This window comes from Monopterus albus, unplaced genomic scaffold (assembly GCF_001952655.1).
Source record: "Monopterus albus unplaced genomic scaffold, M_albus_1.0 scaffold207.1, whole genome shotgun sequence".
NCBI lineage: Eukaryota > Metazoa > Chordata > Actinopteri > Synbranchiformes > Synbranchidae > Monopterus > Monopterus albus.
The window spans coordinates 384,594-405,275 of record NW_018128087.1 but is presented as its reverse complement, the minus strand read 5'-3'; the positions used below and the strand labels follow the sequence as shown (position 1 = coordinate 405,275).

At 40.9% G+C, this 20,682-nt stretch overlaps 1 protein-coding gene across 2 annotated transcripts; it reads left to right on the top strand.

Moving 5' to 3' along the window:
* The first annotated feature begins 1,056 nt into the window (after positions 1-1,056).
* Positions 1,057-20,676, top strand: eea1 (early endosome antigen 1). Of its 2 annotated transcripts, XM_020618562.1 has the most exons (30): positions 1,057-1,255; positions 3,014-3,091; positions 3,189-3,301; positions 3,404-3,458; positions 3,571-3,636; positions 3,748-3,778; positions 3,862-3,966; positions 4,246-4,367; positions 5,359-5,514; positions 6,342-6,356; positions 7,426-7,542; positions 9,509-9,847; positions 10,597-10,746; positions 11,136-11,255; positions 11,831-12,034; positions 12,218-12,418; positions 12,593-12,706; positions 14,024-14,179; positions 14,653-14,792; positions 14,927-15,257; positions 15,423-15,524; positions 15,609-15,803; positions 16,008-16,190; positions 16,421-16,594; positions 16,676-16,807; positions 17,149-17,334; positions 17,438-17,676; positions 19,092-19,212; positions 19,403-19,501; positions 19,609-20,676. In XM_020618562.1, exons 1-30 carry the CDS (start codon positions 1,232-1,234, stop codon positions 19,729-19,731), a joined length of 4,191 nt encoding a protein of 1,396 aa, XP_020474218.1. In that variant the 5' UTR covers positions 1,057-1,231; the 3' UTR covers positions 19,732-20,676. The 2 variants fall into 2 exon arrangements, with proteins under 2 accessions (XP_020474218.1, XP_020474219.1); XM_020618563.1 differs by lacking the exon at positions 6,342-6,356.
* The last annotated feature ends 6 nt before the right edge of the window (positions 20,677-20,682 follow it).

Below are 20,682 nucleotides of genomic sequence, written 5' to 3'. Positions count from 1 at the left end.
CTAACATGTCACTCTAAACCATTCAGCTTTGTTAGTCTTACATGCCAAATATTTGATTGGTAGTATTAATATTTTTATTACAGTTAATTATTTTCTGGCACTTGGGGAGAAAACTAAAGTCACTTTGGTATGGCTCAAGTCATCTCAGCTGTTTTGCTTAAAAGAGCTGAAGCAACAAGTGTGACTGTCACTGCTCCTTCATTAATTACCACTTTACAGGTACACAGCATGCTGTAGCTCTAAACCATTGTAACACTGTAATAAAGATTAGGCAGATGTATGAAAACCATCCAGCATACTGAAATTGAGACTTAAATAGTCCTTCCTCAAGCATCTATTTGCACATATATTTAATGCTGTCAGACTGACAGTTAAATTAAACAAATTGCAGTATAATGGCACAGTTAGATAAATGTCTGCTTTCTAATGGAACCAAACTGTGGTCAGTGTAATGATTAAAACTTACAAATGTGCCTATAAACAGTATTTAACACTACAAACAGTGTATCATATAAGTTTATATTATAATAATACATAGGCTATCTTCCGAAGAAGCTAATATTAAGTGCATTTGACAAATGTGAAATGGTTTTAGAGTAGAGTTACAATGTCCTGTATGTACCCTATTAGTCTGGTTCTTTTAAGTGCCTTCACAAACAGCAGTAAACTGATTAGATTAGATTAGATTAGATTAGATTAGATTAGATTAGATTAGATTAGATTAGATTTCATAGATATCATAGATGTTAAAGGAAACTTGGAGCTTGTACAGTATTTACTTTGCACAAACAGAAATTATGTCAAGAAGTCATGATCAGTGTGTGGGCCAGACTTTTTGTCAGTACCTCAGAAAGAGAGTGGCAAATTATGCAATAATATCCGTTTATGGCTATCAGTGGCTCATACTTAGGAGCATGGGAAAGATCCTTTTTTTTAATTTCTGCATTGTGACTAGAATACTCTGCTGTGCACCACCATGCTGTTTATAAAACCTTTAAATAAAAAACTTTATCGATCACTCACACTGCCACAGTGTTTAATCAGTGCAGGAGAACATAGCAAGCAGTTGTGTATAATCTTGAATATAGCCAGTTTCCACCATTCTTTCCAACGTGACCCGCCCATTCGCTGCTACTGCCTGAGCTCGGTCAGGTGTTCCTTGTGCAGCGACGTAAACTTTGAATTTGGAAAACTTACTGGATTTTGTGTCCGGAAAAATACATTCGAGACCATGCTCAGACGGATACTTCAAATGGTAAGCTTCTGGGGACAACAAGGTTAACAGTGTCTCTTTTGTTTGGTTAAACAGAGCCGTTTTCTTTTGAGACACAAGGCCTATTCTTGTGTTTTCATGCTGGGAAAGCACGTTTTAAAATACAACGTGTCCCTATTGGGTGGGGTTATTATTTTTGGCCAATGGGAGCTTTTCCATTGGAAGATACCGCCACATCCTTGTGAACATATCAAGCGCTCCTTGTGTGGGGTTGCCCCAGCTAGCCAGTCAATGCTAACGTGGTTTGTTGACAGGGAATGCAACAAGCTAATACCTGTGTAATAATGAATATATTTCCCAGTGTCTCTACATTGTCAGTGTTAGTGGAGTAAATAAAAAAACCCGGCTAGCTAAAGAGCTTGGTCACTGAATGATTTTAATTTCGTGGTTTCCGTTAGCTAACTAAGTTTCAGCGGTAATGGTTAATTCATCGTACAGTCAACACATGCTAACGCTGACGTTAGCCACAGGTTGACTGTCGGGAAATCCTGTGTCAGCTGACTAATAGCAACATGGAAAAACTTGTTTGTTTTATTTGGTGTATACCAATGTTAACAGTGACATGGTTGTTTGTATCAGTTATCAGTGTGTCACAAAAATTACAAATGGGAATAACAGACGTTGGCTACAGTTAGGACTACATTTCCCACAGGGCACTGCTATCTGCATCACTGTGGACACTCGGCCTGGTAACTAGAAAAGTCCACACATTGCATTTAGGTCAGGGGTTGCCAGACTGAGATCTGAAAGTGATTTCGTTGTAAACGTCTAAGACGATAAGAAACATAAGGCATGTTAAAAATTACTGCTTTGATCCTGTACCAGTACCTCTGTGCATAAGCCTGTAGCAGACCTTTACACTATCTTGTTTAATTATTCACACAGTCCAACCCACAATGCAGATCATAGGCTTAGGAGCTTCTAGGAAACAATGTGATTAAACTGGGTCCACTTGTCTAATGCACACATGTCCTTTGTATTAAAAAGCCTGGGGATTACTGACTTGTATAAATGTGGTCTTGTGGTTGAGTCATTTTATGAGCACAAATTGTAGACCACAGAATCAAGATACTGATTATCATGCATCTTTATTACTATATCATTTCAGAGCTGCTCTATCACCTTTGAATGTTTGCTATATTTTACTTTACTGATGTAGGAGATTTCAACATGTTTAATATAAGGATAATCACCTTCATTGGCCAAGTATGTTACACACAAGGAATGTGTTTCTGGTACAGAACCAATGGCAGCCATCTGCGGCACCACCTCAGCCGACGGCTCTAACCATCGGGGGCAATGGGGGGGTTCAGTGTCTTGCCCAAGGGCACTTTGACACGTGGACTGTTTCAAAGCATTTTATGTGTGTTAAAGTGCTCAGAGTTCCCATCTCACCACCGAGACCCGCATACAAACACATTTTGACCTCATTCATTCATGCAAGCCTGACACCAGCCCAAACAACCTTGCTATGTGGCACAACCACTTCATGCTAGTGTACTGAGCTAATTTCTGGTAACCATATCCCAGTCTACTTCTGAGCAGTATACAGAGTAGATTTTTTGGAATAATTGTAAAAAAAGGATAAAAATCTGCTTTGCATTGTTGTTTAATTACTCCTCTCAAGTTATCAAGTCATCCATTATCCACTCCTCTCAAGTTATCAAGTCATCCATCAAGTATATACTATACTGCATGTCTGTACATTCAGACTAATCAAGTCTCTTTTCTGCTTTCTAGACTCCTGGGAAAGGAGGCTCACAGAATGCAGAGTCAGAGCAGCCTAGCACAGACCTTAACCATGACCAGACATCTGAGGTAATATGGACCTTTTTCTACCTTGCAGAGGTGTGGGTTTGAAGCTCTCTAATAAGTTATCTCATGGTTGATTCTGATGGTGTGTTTTTGCATTCAGGGCTTCATCTGTCCTCAGTGCATGAAGTCTCACAACTCTGCTGAGGAGCTGTTTAAGCACTATGAACTGTTCCATGACACCGGAGACCTCCCTGCTGACATGGCCCCCACTCGGTGAGGTTGAATTTAATGATACATAAATTATGACAAAGAAGAGTCTGACCCCTCTGTGCACTTAACAGAATTTTATTTGTGTGGTTTGTTAATGCATTCTAGGAAAGACCTTACAATGCTGCAGCAAGAGGTTCAGGACCTGCATACTTCCCTGAAGGTGTGTTTGATTTTCTGAACTGCGGCTGTTAGAGATGTGTGTAAAATCAATGATTGGTTAGCACAAAGACTTGACGGCCTGTGTTTTTGTGTGTGTGTTTTCAATTTATTAGGAGGAAAGATGGTTCTCTGGAGAGCTGAAGAAGGAGTTAGACAAAGTCCAAGGACAACTGAAGCAAGTAATTCCTTCAAAATATTTAACATCTATCATAACAAAGAGTTGACTTCTAAATATGAAACACCTTTTATGATTCTCACTTTTACTGTTCACTTTCCCTTGATTTTCACAGAACGATGGACAGATGAGCTCAGAGGATTCAGGTAGCTGACATATCTAAAAAATACTTGGGGGAAAAAAGATATAAAAATGTCAGTCATTCACTTATGTGTACTGTTTTTCCCAGTCCTTGAAAGGAAGTTGAACGAAGCAGAGACAGAAAAGTTCAACATCAAGCAGATGAAAGACCTGTTTGAGCAGAAAGCTGCCCAGCTGGCCACAGAGATAGTAGGTTAGTGTGGGGCCAGGAAACTGTGAGGCTTGTATCTGTGGGTCTGCATCATTTACCAGCACTGAAGTACTTTTATATTAAACTAATGTTAAGCTCAATCCGCCCATTGTGCTTAAGTACTTGTTCTTCTAGATTTTCTTTTACAGCCTAAAGATTTTGCATTTTACACTATGTAATGTCCTCCGATCTGTTTGGGTAAAATTGATGATGTGAACAAGTGAGGTTGTTTTTATTGGAATATTATTCCATTTTTAAAATTTGAATTATTGAATGTGACAGACTTAAAGTCTCGCTACGATGAGGAGAAGAGCCTAAGAGAGGTCGCTGACCAGAGGCTGGCCACACTGACCGAACAGCTGCAGAAAGAGAAGCAGGAGAATGAGAGACTCCAAACAGAACTGGTACAGCAACACACACGCAATTTTTTGTTGGTGTTCCTTATTTTACTAGGCTTGTGAGACAGACTTTGCAGTTTGTATACACCTGCCTTGAATGTTGTGCTTTGGAGTTTGAATTGACACCATGAAATCAGTTTGGCTATGAGCTTTGTGGTGGAAGAATCGACACAGCTCCTATCCAGACAGTCCCCTCATCACTGTTATAGGAACGTGAAACACAACATCATCCGACACATTTTTATCAAAAGAGCCCAAAGGGCGCTTAAAAATAGGTAGTAGGATTAGTAATAGTAGGGGAGTGTTTTGGTAGGAGTAATGAAATGTACAGTATGTGCATTTTCAGGGTGGGGGTAGGAACTATTTCAGCATACTGTTTGCATTTTCTGTTAGATCTGTGACTTAGTGGTTTGTATTACATAGTTGTATTTGTTAATTTTATTGTTAGTCTTGTGCCCAGGGACTACAGATGGAAGTTAGCTATTAGCTAACAAATACGTGTATGGAGGCTTCTTTGTACACCTGAGCAGCTCAGCCATTTCTCATAGTTTTGATTTATCTTAATACCAAAATGCCTTTCTGCTACCCAGTCCCCATGTCTTTGACACAGTAGGTGAATCCCAATTCTCTTAAATGCATCCATGTTTCCCTCATTTGTCTTTTCCTTATGTCTTGGTCCTGCACACAAAAGATGCGTTTAACTGACGTGAGACGTCCTTTCCTCTGATCCTTCATGTAAAGCATCCAAGTTACATACTGATTTCTGATAAAGGGGCATGTCATTCCATAACAGACTTCTGTGAAGGATGCTCTGGTGTATTCTCAGCTATAGATCCTCCAGGAAGCCCCCTCGCTCCTCAGAGCAGAAATAAGAGTTTTGGGATGTTTTTTATCATGGCAGACCAGAACAACTTTAGTCTCAAGCAAGGGTCGAGGAGCGAGGAATGATAAAATAAGGGAATTGGGATTCACCTTGTGCCTTTGCTCTACCTCCTAGCTGCAGCGGCCGGGAGTGGAAGACGTGGAGGTCCTGCAGAAGGAGCTGGTGCAGGTGCAGACCTTGATGGACTCTATGACGCGTGAGAGGGAGGAGGAGTCTGAACGCCTCAAAAACCACTACGAGCAATTGCAGGCTAATTACACTACCTCAGAGGTGAGAACGAAACTCCTAATGCTGTGCCTAATTCTCATTAATTAATGCTTGGTGAATAATTCATATTGATTTCCTGCATTTTTTTTAAAATCCCAGAAGGAGATGAGTATTTATAGGGCTCTGTCAGGCAGCTCCAGGCCCTGAACCTCTGTTTCTGCACAGCTCTACAAATGATCTTACAGCACAGCTTCATATTTTTAAAGCATTGTGAATATATTTAAAAACTGTCTGGTATTTATTAAATAACAAATGACTTTAGTACAGTCTAAAAGGAGTCTAAAACAGTAGCTGTAATTCATTGATTGTTCAGTTTCATAGTATGAATATATAGGTTATGTAGTTGGTAGCTAGTTTTTAGGTCTACCAGCTAAATGTCAAAATGAATGTAAAAATAAATAAGGCAACAGTTAGTGTTACATTCTTGTATTGTTTGCCCTCATTGTTTTAGAAGGGTTTCTGTTACAGAGTGTGAATGATGTGTGTTGAGCATTATGATGAAGGGAGAATGGTATCTCGCTTCCATATGTACTGAAAGTGTATGATGAAAGTGACAAACTACTGAACTGAACACAACAGCACATGTTAAAAACAACCTTGTATAAAAAAAACCTTGTATAAAATACTCCTCTTAATAGTGCCATAAAGAGATATCACAGTAACTTAGTAAAACTGTCATCATTTTTCTCTTAGCCCAGCAGCTCTGTGTTACAGACTGGCCTCTTGCTGTCATATGGTGACTTCCCTCTGTCCTTGTCTCTCTTGCCCTCCCCTGCTTCTGCTGCTTCTCACATAATCTATGCTTCTCCAACACTTACTCTTTCTTCAAGATTCATAAACTGGAGGTAAAACACATCATTTCAAGTTGGTCCCAAATTTAGTTTAACTGTTTTGACTCTGCTAAGATAAAGATTTTTAGAAATTGATTCCCCCTCCCCCAACCAAGTGTTAACTCTTTTTGTAGTTTTTATGTGACTGAAGCCAGGGCCCCATTCTTCTGACTTGGATAACAAGAGTTTTCCAGATTAGGATGTTACTCGCTGGACATGACTCTGAATTTTTTGGTTTGAAATGTGTATAAGGCTTTTGTTAGAGAGCCCAAACCTGTAAAAGAGCAGGCATATTGAGTTAGGTGGATTATGACATGATTTTCCAATGAACCCATTTTCAGATGTGAATTGGCTCAGTTTCTTAAAAATATAAAGAATGCTGATATAATTTTAGATGGGAACATATAGGTTAGTAAGAGCTCATTATGATCTGTTGATCTAGGTTAATCATATCACAATTGAATTATCCATAATCGTACATGATAAACCTTTAAACAAAATAAAAAAAGAACCAACACAGACTTTGAGACTATGAAGAAAAAGACTCCACTAAAAGATTCTTACTCATAAAAGACAAATCAAGCCAGAGCATATGAAATTTGGAATTTAAACCCTAAAATCTAATTGATAAACGCACAAGTTACTAAGCTGATAATTGCTTATGCATTTAAAGTTACTTTTCCAGAGATTTTAGAAACATTTATGATTGTCATTTAAAACGCTCTCATGTGCCTATGGACCAACATCACACGTGGGCCAGACACATTCACTGAATATATGCAGTATATGTATAATATAGCCATAACGGAAGTGTGGCAACAGTGGAAACATGATAAAGTATATGGAACAAAATAACAGTACTAACAGTAAGCTGCAGAAACACATACAATGATACTTGTATATATTATTTATTGCCTCAGTGCACATTGGGAGGGTTACTTAATCCCCATTTGAAGAATAGGGTCCTGGGTGTTACTAATCGATTTGTTTTTTTTTTATGTTTGTTTTTATTAATGCCAGCTCTTGACATTGGTGATTAAGTAAATTTCTTTCAAAAGAGTTTAATGTTTCTGTTGTACTGCAGATGACCATATCCCAACTAAAAGCAGAGCTAGAGAAGGGTCCACAAGAAGCAGCAGTCTACACACAACAGATCCACCAGCTGCAAAGCAATCTGAATAATTTGCAGCAGCAAAGCCAGGTAACAAGTGCATGCACACACGTACACACACACACACACACACACACACACACACACACAGACACACAGTTTGTTTTGTAGTCCATGGGGACTTTACATTGACTTACATGCATTTCCTGTAGACTAACCCTAACCTTAACCAGAACCACTACTTGCCTAACCCTAACCCTGACCCTAACCTTAACCTAACCCTAACCTCATCCTAACCCTAAACCATGTTGCCACCCTAAAATTCAATTTCTTGCCCATGGGGACCTCAATTTAGGTCCCCACCGTGAAATGGGTCCTCATGAGTTGGTATGGAGTCAGGAAGAAGTCCCCACGTAGCAGGAAAAACACGTCCACACACACACACACACACACACAGACACACAGTTTGTTTTGTAGTCCATGGGGACTTTACATTGACTTACATGCATTTCCTGTAGACTAACCCTAACCTTAACCAGAACCACTACTTGCCTAACCCTAACCCTGACCCTAACCTTAACCTAACCCTAACCTCATCCTAACCCTAAACCATGTTGCCACCCTAAAATTCAATTTCTTGCCCATGGGGACCTCAATTTAGGTCCCCACCGTGAAATGGGTCCTCATGAGTTGGTATGGAGTCAGGAAGAAGTCCCCACGTAGCAGGAAAAACACGTCCACACACACACACACACACAGCCAGAGCCAAACAGCTCCAATTATTACAGTCATGCCAGTTCAATGATTCTGAACAGATTACTGCAGCCATAAACATGTCTGCTATGACATATGTTGCTCAATATACAGGATAAAACTGTATAGCATTTACTTTTACTTCAGTAATGGTAGTAAGCCTAACCAGATGCCCCTCAAGTACAGAGAACACCACTTCATTTTCCGGAAACCTTCTCTTGTTGCTCAGCATCAGAATGCCCTGCTGTTACCTGTCTTCTTTTGGCACCCTAGACATGTTGATTAAAAATTGCATGCAGTTTTTATAATTAAACCAGCAGGGAGGGATCTCTGCCATGTCAGCTTTGTTACTTGGAAAGAAATACAATCACATGTAACTACACTGGTGCAATGGGACCTGGGATCAGAGACACAGGGTTCCTCCGAAATGCATCAGTGCCTTCGCAGCTGTGTGGGTTTCTGGGTGAGAGAGGGGGAATACAGAACTGGATCTCCAGTGTGATGTCCCCAAGTCACACTTCCCCTCGCAACAGGATATCCTGAGACCTGATCAGATACTTACCTCATGAGGATAGAGACAAAAGTATGGAGCAGACAATGAGACACAGGGGATCAGGACTAAGAACAGACGATCAACAGGTTTCACAGGTCTGTAACTCCAGAACTGGAGAGAGAGAACCATCAGGATGCCATGACAATGACATAAGAGAAGGATGGCAACAAAGCTGTGAGATGGAGATGGGCTGAACAAAAAGGAGGGGAACAATGTTGACCAGCTGCTGTGGTGGCCTGCAGAGATTTATTGACATCTCTGAGGTCCAGGTGCCCTGTCACACTGCCTAGTCAGCAGCACACCCCTCTATTAACAACATGTTCTTTATCATCCTGTTGCCAGGTGGCATGTGATTTCACCTAGAAATGCCATACCACACTGTACTCTGGCTCTTGACAGGCTGCTGGTCTTTCCATAGTATACTGTATATTACATTGGGCATGGCTGTTTGTGCCTTGTTGCAGCTCACCTATCACACTAACAGAAAGAAGCAAATGGTTCACATCCCAGTGTGGCTTAATTAAGCCCAAACAATTCCTGATTAACTTTTCAAATGCTGCCAGTCTTTATCCTTTTTATGAGACCCTGCTTCCTCGAGAAACAGCAGTAAGAGGTACATCTCTGTTGTTTTGTTTTGCTTATTTTTTAACCTGGTTTTCAAGCCAATTTAAGGACATCTCTCATGTTCTAATTTCTTAACCTCCGGGCGAGTGCTCATCTGACTTGTGTTGTTTTCTCCTCTTCTCACAGAGTCTGTCTGAAAAGCTCGCACATAAGGAGAAGGAGCATCGGGAACTGGAGGAGAGTCTGGGAGCTGAAAAAGCTGCCAAAAAGGAAGTCAAAGACAGCCTGAGGAAGAGGGAGCTGGAGGTCCAAGAGCTCCAGGCTTTGGCCACAGGGGCTGAGGCCTCTCTGCAGAAGACCCAGTCGGAGCTTGGAGAGAGAACTGAGGAGCTGGCAAAACTGAAGAGAGAGATTGCAGAGCTGGAAGTGAAGCACACAGAACTGAAGGTTGAAAAGAAACAGCTGGAACAGCAGAGGGAAGAAAAAGAGAGCCAAGCTGCTGAGCAGCAGACGGAGATCAGTCAGGTGAGTATGACCCTCAAAGCACACACAGACAACTGGTGCACATCATACTCCTCAAACCATTAATAGCCCCTCAAACCTTGTGGATGGGGGGAAGCATCTGCATCCACTCTGTATTTACTAGATTATTTGAATTTGCTGGGATCAGTGATGTAGGTTGTGTAGTCTGATGGCAGCAAGAACCTGCAGTAGCACTCCTTCACACATCACAGGTGGAGCAGCCTTTTGCTGAAGATGCTTTTACAGGGTGTCCTGTAAGGGGTGTGAGGTGTCCACAATGGCCAGCAGTCTGTCTGTCAGGCTCAGGGGCCATTAACATCTTTGCATCAAACTGTATGACTATGAATTTTAAAATTTGACATGTGGTTTCCATTTTGTAAATTGTGACAACCGGGTGGTTCATAAACTGTATAAAGGGGCCCATTGTAAACTCAGGATTATGGATAGTTAAGGTTTAGTTTATCAAACTATGACCTGTGGAACTATAGATAAATCATCCATGAAAAAATATGCTCATGCAAATCTATGTTTGGATAAAATCAGTTCAGAATGACATGGAAGAATGTTTCGGTTAACAGAATTAACAAAGAAAGAAATCACTAATCACTGGTGCACAAATGTTATGCAGCTAGGTTAAGACACAATATCAAAGAGGATTCCACATATTATACCTGCATGCGTATCTACTTTCTTGCCTTTTGTCATCTTTTGTTCTCTATCTTTATCATCACTCCTCCCTGCTCTCTTCCTAGCTACACGCCAAACTGCTGGAGGCGGAGAGGCAGCTGGGCGAGGTGCAAGGTCGTCTGAAAGAACAGAGGCAGCTGTCTGGGGATAAACTGAAAGACCGCGAGCAGCAAGTAGCTGACCTGCAGCTCAAACTGTCTCGTGCAGAAGAACAGGTAGGCATCAGCTGAAACTTTAATAATTGCTGCAGGCAAACTGAATTAATGTGATAGAACAGACCGAACATCTAAACATGAATATGCCTGATGTTTAAATGTGCATTGCAAGATATAATGTGCACTGTAAAAACTGTTTGTGTATCTTAAGTTTATTTATTATGTTAAGACAAGTGATTAACACACAAGGAATCAGTGAATTGTGCAGATGACATTAAAAAACACAACAAATATTTCCTAAAAACTAACAAATCAAGTTGACATTTAGAATGACAACACAGAGGCTGTAAGATGCACAGATTGATTGTTAAAGTAACAATTATTAAACAGTCAATTTAAGTAAAAACACTATAAAAATAAAAAGTGCTTCTGGGGGTTTGTATTTTCAGCTGAAGGAGAACACCAGTAAGAACACAGACCTGCAGAACCAAGTGGCGAAAGCCAAGCAACAGCACCAGGAGCTGCAGGCGCTGCAGCAAAACACCAACGGAAAACTCCGTGAGGCTCAGGTGCTCACAAGAAAACCCCTCACATCTGAGGCATTGATAACAATATTAGTGACCATAAAACAAAAAAGGGACTGTGCTGTACAGCGTGTTTTACTTGGATTAATGTGTGACATACACATTCATCTTATACAGTGTTATTTAGTTAATTATGTAAAGTTTTTGATCCATAATAATAAAAGCCAGAAGGCAGATTTTAAATAGTTGTTAATGATTAATGTTATTTTAGAGTAATTAAAGCAATGCGGCTGTTGTGTGACAGTGCTGCCTTATATTGTATACTGGTATGAGTAGAGTATTTCAGCAATTTGATCATCATTTTAAAACTCCTGTGTGTAGAAGCTTCAGAAGATTATAGAGTGTTTTACATTTATCTCATGGTACAGTGTAATATTTTCTCCATTCACAAATAAACAACTCATGTAGTACGTCTGTGTCAGTACAGTGCCTGTACAGTTCATCTTAATATACTGTACCTCAGACAGCATGAAACCCCGACATTAAATAAATAAATACAACTGTCTGTCATAATACCTGATGTAATTTTTGTCCCCTGTTGGCTTGTCTGTATGCTGTAGAATGACCTGGAGCAGGTGTTGCGTCAGATTGGGGATAAGGACCAGAAGATTCAGAACCTGGAGGCCTTGCTCCAGAAGAGTAAAGACATTGTGAGCCAGCTGGAATCTGAGAGAGAGGACTTGTGTGCCAAGATTCAGGCTGGGGAGGGAGAGACGGCTGTCCTGAACCAGCTAAAGGAGAAAAACCACGCACTGCAAGAACAGGTAGATGAACACACACATACACTCATGAGGTCCACTTTCATGTTACTGCAGTCTAAAAGTGGCATCACTAAAGAAATATGCCAACCATAAATGTACAGTCACAACTAACTAACACCTCCCTTTGATAGGGAATTGTTGGTCATTTTTACAGTCATAACCTTTTCTGTATGTGGTGATGCTAAGGTGACACAGTTGACAGACAAGCTAAAGAACCAGTCAGAGAGCAACAAGCAAGCCCAGGACAACCTACATGAGCAGGTCCAGGAACAGAAGACCCTGCTGCGTTTGGCCCAGGACCGAGCCCACACCCTAGAGACCTCAGTCACTGAAGTCACCGCCCAGCTTGCAGACACCAAGGAGAAAGTTGCACAGCTGGATTCTCAGGTAGGCCACTAACTAAGCAATGTCTGAGTAGTAATGCTTAATAGTGGAGTGTTGTCATTGTTAATATTTCATAGACTGTGAAATGTATTTCAAAGAGCTGATCCAAATACAATATACTGTCCTATTGATGTTATCATTTCATAGTGAGAATATTTTTGTTGGTCTTTTTTTAAGCTGAAGGCCAAGACAGAAATGCTGCTGTCAGCAGAGGCAGCCAAGGCTGCACAGAAGGCCAACCTGGAGAACAGCCTGGAGAGTGCTCAGCATGCCCTGCAGGACAAGCAACAGGTTAGCTTCTTCCTTGGAACACTGATATTGGTGGTGATAGTAATATACTATCTCTGAATATGGATAAAACTAAATTTATGGTATTTGGGAATCGTAGACTAGATAATGAACTTCAATTTAAAATTGGGGGAGCTAATATAGAACGAGTATATGAAATTAAATTTCTAGGTGTCATAGTTGATGACAAATTCTCCTGGAAATCTCATATCAGATATGTTCAGCACAAAATAGCAAAGAATATATCGATATTGGCAAGGGTTAGATATATTTTGGATGGGAAAGCACTACGCATTTTGTATTTTTCATTGATCTTACCATACTTAGAGGATGGCGTTGAAAACTGGGGAAATACATACAACAGCTCACTTCAACCATTGTATATATTACAAAAAAGAGCGATAAGAATTGTGCATAAGATGGGGTATAGGGATCACACCAATGGAGCTTTCATACAGTCTAAATTGTTAAAATTTTTTGATTTAGTGGGATATAAGACTGCTGTGTTTATGTATAAAGCCAGGAACAATTTATTACCTGGTGGAATTCAAAAACTATTTAATGAAAGGGAAGGGGGATACAATTTAAGGGGTCAGTTAAATTATAAAATTCATGCTATACGTACAACCAAAAAAAGATTCTGTATTTCTATAAGTGGGGTAAAACTATGGAATAATTTAAGTGTGGACATAAAAAATAGTAATAGAATTGACGAGTTTAAACATAAATATAAAGGTATGTGTCAATCAAGATATATGCAAGAACAGGTTTAATGATTAATTAGATGGAACATTGTGGGTGTGGGGTAAGAATGTTAATACTCTGTAATAATTCTACTTGTGTGGTGTAGAAGATAATTATCCAAGTATGTAATTATGTAAGAATGTTAACACTCTGTTATAATTTTTTTAGTATAATACTTGTGTGGTGTAGAAGAGAATTATTTACTGCTTGCAAACCAATGATGGTAAGATGATGTCATGGGGTAGGACTGGATAAGTCAGACTTCTTCCTACTCCATTCAAGCATGTACTAGGTATAAGGAAATTGATAATGCATTTGTGGATATGTGTGAAATTATGTGTGTTGACATATTGACTGTCTTAACATGTTTGAAAGAATAAATCAAATCAAATCAAAAATATTAAAATCTGGCTAAAACACACTGCAGTGTGCAGTGTAATCTACTACATTTATTTCCTTTGAAAACATCTGTATAGGAAGTCACTCACTCCTTGACTTCTCTATGTTTAGTTTTCTCTTTCTATCCTCACCTTTCCATCACTCTTATCCTGCACACTTGACTGTTGTCTTGTGTAGGAACTGAATAAAGTGCAGACGCAGGTGGCAGAGCAGGCCCAAAGGCTCAAGGAGAGACAGGAGCAGTGCACGCAGCTGGAAACGAGCCTAAAGGAATGCAAAGACAAACTACTGGCCTCAGAAGAATGTGTAGAACAGCTTGAGGGACTCACAAAGGTTTGTGTTGTATTTTTGAATATCTGACATTGGGCTGTAAGAGAGTCATTTTAGACTAGGGGATTTCAATTACTTGTGACCTGAGGTCCACCAGTCTGACTAAGAAATACCCTGAGGACCACTGTTGTGGGGTGGATAGACCATATGGGCACTATTTTAATCCTCAGTCACTTTGGCTTTTCCATATGTTATATATTTGCATTAAATTGATTAGTCACGAACAAAAAGTAATACATGGACATGAGTTTAAAATCTAAAATGCCTTCACTACATAGAAACCTATTTAAGTTATTTTGAATTTAAATGGCAGATTTGTGGGGGACAATATTTGTACAGGTTGTGTAAATGGTTGTGTATAACTGTTGCTGTCTAACTATCTTTGACTGTAAATGACATCAGAACTTTTCCTTTCACGTCCTCTTGTTTTTTTTTTTTTTTTTTTAATAAATGAAGCTGGTGTTTGCATGTGACAGAAATTAGAGTCACAAGTCGGGGAGCTGCAGGCTGCACGAGATCAGGTGCAACAGGAAGTGCAAAAGCTTCAGAAGGAGGGGTCAGAAATTAAGCGAAAGGCTAAGGAGCTGCAGTGCTCGCTGGAAACAGAGAAAGCAGGGTAAGATCATGCACTGTAGTGCAATAATTTTGATAGGTATAGACAGTGTGTTGTATTTCAAGTGAATTTCTTGGTTTGTTCTGCTCTATGTCAATCACTCGCTTTTAATGTGGCATACATGTTCTGCTGTTAAGGGCTACAACACTACAAGAAGAATTAAAGAAAAAGGCAGCTGCTTTGAGTGACATCCAACAGCAGCTGGAGCACTGTGAGCAGGATAAAGCTGCTCTGAAGGTGAACCTGGACAAGGTGACCCAGGAGGGAAAGACCCAGCAGGCAGAGCTGGACAGGAAAGCTCAGAGTCTGTCCGCAGACCTACAGAAGGCCCAACAGGAGAAAGAAGCTCAAAGGAAAGAGCTCGCCTCTATGCAGGAGAACTTAGGAAATGCAAATAGGGCACTGAAAGAGAGTCAGAGTCTACTGGATACAGAGAAGAAGAGCCACAAGTCAGCCATGGAGGAGAAGGTAGGTTCACTAAACTGCAGACAGGAATAAACACAGCTCAGACAAATTCACCACTGTTGTTCCATTATTCAACTTTGGGAAATGTAGCTTGCAACATGGAGAAAGAAATATCCACTGATTTACATCAATTCATCAGTCACAATATTCATTTGTCTTCACTTCAAGGAAAAGTCCAATGAAAAAGCCAGAAAAGAGCTTCTTAAGAATAATGAGGCCATCACCAAGGCAATGAAAGAGTCTAAAGAGCAGCTGGAGCAGATGAGACAGGTAAGCTTTTGGGAACAATTGGAAGATTAAGCATAACTGTTTTGAATGTAACAGCTTAAATCTAGTGTGTCTACAAAATGTCAGGCAGAGAAGAAGCTGACAGTGCAGCTGACATCATTAGAGCAGCAGCACTCAAAGACTCTGGAGACACTGAAGGAAAAGGAGAATGAGATGGAGAAGCTGCAGACACAACTGAGGACAGCCCAGGGGTCCTTTGAAGAGGACATGAAGAAACTGAAGGGCCAAATGGCAGGTTTACAAGAAGCCAGTGTCAAGAAAGTAAGAAGTATTTCCAAATACAAACATGCATTTTGTTTACTAACCATATATCTAGTGTACTTATACTTTTAAAGGATTGATATGAGCTGTGTTTCCTCAAGGTTTTTAATAAAGCAACCTGAGCAATAATAATCATCTTAAAACCTCAAAGGTATGTACATATGTATATGCTTATGTATATCTGTATATGACTCTGTTCTTCAGGCAGAAGAGGAGAAAAAGCTGAGGGTACAGGTGTCAGGGCTAGACCAGGAGCTGACCTCTGAAAAGAGCCGGACAGCTGAGCTGCAGAAGGCTTTGGAGCAAAGTCAGGAACACTTCGCTAAACTTCAGTCTGACTTCTACGGCAAAGAGTCTGAGGTTTCTGCCCTGCGTCAAGACCTCAAGGTACATTAAATGCAGGAATGGTTGGAGGTGGCAGAGGCTGATAATGACTTGATTTAAGGAGGTTAAATGTTGAATTCACAAACATCAATTTGAGCTCATCCTCAGAAAGGAAGGACAGGGAAGGGGACTGATGATTGTTGTGAGCGGCTCCCACAAGATCACTTCTTGTTTGAGTGATTTCTTTCCTGACCCTCCATAGTGAGTGACATTTGACCTTTCCCCGGCTGCAGGCATCCGAGGGGAAGCTGAACTTGGCCCAGGAGGAGCTGGCTGCTAACCGAACCCATCAGACAGGTCTAGAGGCTCAGATTCAGGAACTGAAGACAGGCAGGAGCTCACTGGAGCAGGAGCTCACCAAACGTGACCAGAAGCTCCATCAGCAGCAGGAGCTACAAAAGCAACAGGTCAGACAAATGAATACACGCACACCTACGTGACTTGATGTGGATAAGATTATATATTCTCTGTTGCACCTACTTGCCTAGGGCCAAATCAAGCAGGAACTGGAGAAGGAGAAGAGCAAAGTGGAGGAGCTGAACAAAGCCACGAGTGTCCTGGAAAAGAAGAACACCAACTTAACTTCTGACTTAAAAGCACTAATGGAGAAGAGTGAGAAGGTTAGCTAAAACTTTATTTTGAAACAGAAGAAAGAAACTTAAATTCAGAAAGTCTAGGCTAATGTTCGCAGTGACTGAGATTTTTTTTTTTGTCCCACACTGATATGACCTGCTTCCCATGCATGTCCGATGTACTCAGCTTAACTCAGGGATACTGTAGGTCATCATCTTTAACGGAATAACCGAGCATGCTAGAGTGAATAATTTGACATGGGCCTGGATTTTTCACTTGATTTCAAGCCATGAAGAACCTGTTTCCAGTCTTGTTTTCAGATGTGATATGCTGCTTCTTTCTCTCTACCAGCCATTATGCTTGTGGTTCCATATCTGTTGCTTCTCAGGAGCTGGGTGAGTTGCAGGAAGCCAAACAGCTGTTGATCCAACAGAAACTGGAGCTGCAGGGTCAGGTGGAGACGGCGCGCAGAACCCTCGAGAAGGAGCAGAAGGAGCACCAGGCCACCAAGGACAGCAGGAGCAAGAGAGAGGAGCAGCTACTCGCCCAGACCAAGGATGTCAAGGATCAGTTGGTAAGATCATCAGACCAGATATAATTTCAGGTTTGTAGATTAAGTGCCATTCACTTGCCTCAGGATCCCTTTGTGTGATGTTTTATTTTTCTTTTTTCAAAAGGCAGCAGAGAAGCAAGCCAGAGAGGAGCAGGTGAAGCGCGGAGAGGAGGCGGAAGCTAAGCTTGGCGTGCAGGTGACGGCTCTGAATGAAAACGTGGCCACGCTAAAGAGAGAGTGGCAGGGCAGCCAGCGGAGAGTCAGCGAACTGGAGAAGCAAACAGATGAGCTGAGAGGAGAGATCGCTGTGCTCGAGGCCACCGTCCAGAACAACCAAGACGAGAGACGGGCTCTTTTAGAAAGGTGCGTTTATTATTTCCTGGAAGCCTTAAGAGGTTTTTGAATGTGCTTCAGTGGCCTCAAAGCTTAGAGAAGTATATGGTGAGTAGCAAGTTGTTAAAGAGGGAACTGTTTAATTCCTTTTGTCAGAGTTGGTGACTTGGGTCAGCATCTTAAAGGTTAAGCCAAAAGATAGGTTGGTTAAGTTATCCAGAGTCAGCTTTCTGCTGCATATGTGCTTGTAAGTAGGGTCATTTTCAGAACATTGAGCTGAGCTGCATCCAGAGCCACAGTCGACAGGATTTGCAGCTTTTCAATAACAAGGTTTTCCAAATGTATCTAATACATTGCATTAAAACAAGCACTTTCCTCATTTAGGGTGTATGAAATAAATTTTGGTTAATACATTGTATTAAACCATTGCTATTAAATGACTACTTTATAACATTGCCACCCAGAGCTGCTTAACATTGATTCTGGGTGGTTTTGCCCACATTTCTCTGACATTTTTAGATTCACCCATTTGCAGTCTCAATTTTTAAAGAACTTAATTTCCCTGTGCATAACAAATCATAATTAAATATTAAATTGATGATATATGAGCTCTAAAAGCTGGTACATGCACCACCACACATGAAGGAAAAGGATAATCTAGGGTCAGTAAGCAACATCCATCCAGATGTAAAGAGCAGAATGTGAATGTTTGCATAAACAGACACAGAATATGATTCAGCAGATTCGAGTCTAAACCCAACAATATGCTGCTCTGATCCTCCAGAGGCAGGACATTAAAACATTAAAGGTTTATATTAAATGCTTTACTGCAGTGTGTATTTTACATTGCCTACAGGTGAAATTCAGGAGAAAAACAGTGGTTTGAACAACAGACAATGGCGTTGTACTGCATAAAGTCCATTGTTTGTGTACACACTGTGAAGGGTGAAAGCACCTAATTTCCAGGTGTGAGGAGTGGCCAGCTGCTCACACACCTCTGTTTCAGGGAAACTTCACTCTGTTCTTACCTGTCAAAGTTCATGTGTTTATTAGTCTTTTATTAACTCCCTTTTGTAATCTTGTATCTCTACTCTTAGCACCAGGAATGAGCCACCCATGAAAACATGCATTAACTTCGTACTGTTTTATCAAGGGTATTTAAATGTGTTGTCTGACAGACGTGCTTGTTCTTTTTGTTCAAGTGGATGGGTGGAATGTGATTAATCCACATTGAATTGAAATGAGGCAGATATACCTGTTAGCAACAGGGTGCTGTGGCGAGTAGCAGTCACCCAGAGGACATCATCATTATTCCCCTAAACACTGTGCATTGGAAAGTATTAATTAACAAACCAATTATGCAGCCAGCCAAGTGGTGGTAGGAAATTCTCCTGAGCCACTAACGAACATGAACACATGACAAATCATGTGTGGCTGTGTTTCAGATGTGTAAAGGGTGAAGGTGAGATAGAGAAACTGCAGGCCAAGGTGGTGGAGCTGAGGAGGAAGCTGGACGACACAACTGCCGCGATGCAGGAGCTGGGCAGAGAGAACCAGTCGCTCCAGGTCAGTCTCACAGCACCAGACTACCTGCACTTGTACATAGGAACATAATGAATAGGACCATTATAGATACAGTATGTCTGGCAGTGATGCAGTGGATGTACAGCACTTGTTGGTGTTAGGATGCTTTATTGCACTACAAAGCTAAAAAGACAGATGCACAGATTGTAACACCTGCTGTCGGTATGTCTAGATCAAGCAGTCCCAATCGCTGACCAGGAAGTGGGCAGAGGATAACGAAGTGCAGAACTGCATGGCCTGCGGCAAAGGCTTTAGTGTCACTGTCAGGAAGGTGAGTATGAGGTTTTCTGAAATATTCAAAGGCATTAGGACATGACACTTATAACTGTATTATTTATTGTCCACTGTGTACCTCTTTCCTCCTCTGTGAATATCCAGCACCACTGCAGACACTGTGGGAACATTTTCTGTGCTGAGTGCTCATCCAAGAACGCCTTCACACCATCCTCTAAAAAGCCAGTACGGGTGTGTGAGACCTGCTTTGAGGAGCTCCAAGGCTGAGTTCCCTCTCATCCCTTTACACCCCACCGCCCTCATCCCTTCCTTTCCCGTTCCAGCAGGCAGAACTAGGCGTGTCCTTGTCATATTTAATGTGCACTATAAAGGACAGATCCAGTGCATGACTTGTGGCTGTGGTGCGGAGGGAAATAACACACCAGAGTCATGCAGTGGGATGGGGTGGGCTCGGTTGGGATTGTCTGTATCTGTTTTTGTGCCTTTGCTACTCCTGTGGATTGCCAGACAGCGGCGACAGTGCGAACAGAACACCATCCATCTCTTTTATTCATATTCACATCTCATTCATCGTTTGCCATCAGTAGCAGTTGGACGTGGGCTGCTGCTTCTATACATTATGAAATGTTTGGCGTGTTGTCAGGAGGTGTAAGGTTATTGTGACATTGCAGGAACTCACTGCTGCCCTACAAAGATAAATGCAGGTAACTGTTTTGTTCAAAAACAATTCCTGTAAATGCCCCATGTAATCTGGCGTCTGTGTAAAACTATGAATCGGATCACTGACATCTAAATTGAAATTTTTATAGCAAGAAAGTTAAACTTAAGCAATCATCAAGTTCAAAATATTTTTGTAAAATTTTGCAGTTTAACATACCGAACTGTATTTGATGTGTGTAATGCAGATTTGACATGTTTAACACTGTGTGCCGCAGAAGCTTTAGTTTATCAGCTGAAGTCAGACAGATGTACACTGTTTTGAAGATTCGGTAAACGCTGGTTACAGCTGGAGATTTTAGGAACAACATGTTTTTTTTTTTCATATAAATCTCCAACTTTTAAATTTAACTTACCTGAGGGAAAACTTCATCAGTTGATGTACCAGTGACTTGCCGTCATGTCTGTCATTCCATGTGTCCCTTGTTGTGGCAGTGCATTTGTGAACTTGTTGAAATTAATGTATTCAGCCTATTTCATGACCAAAGCATGTCCGCAGCA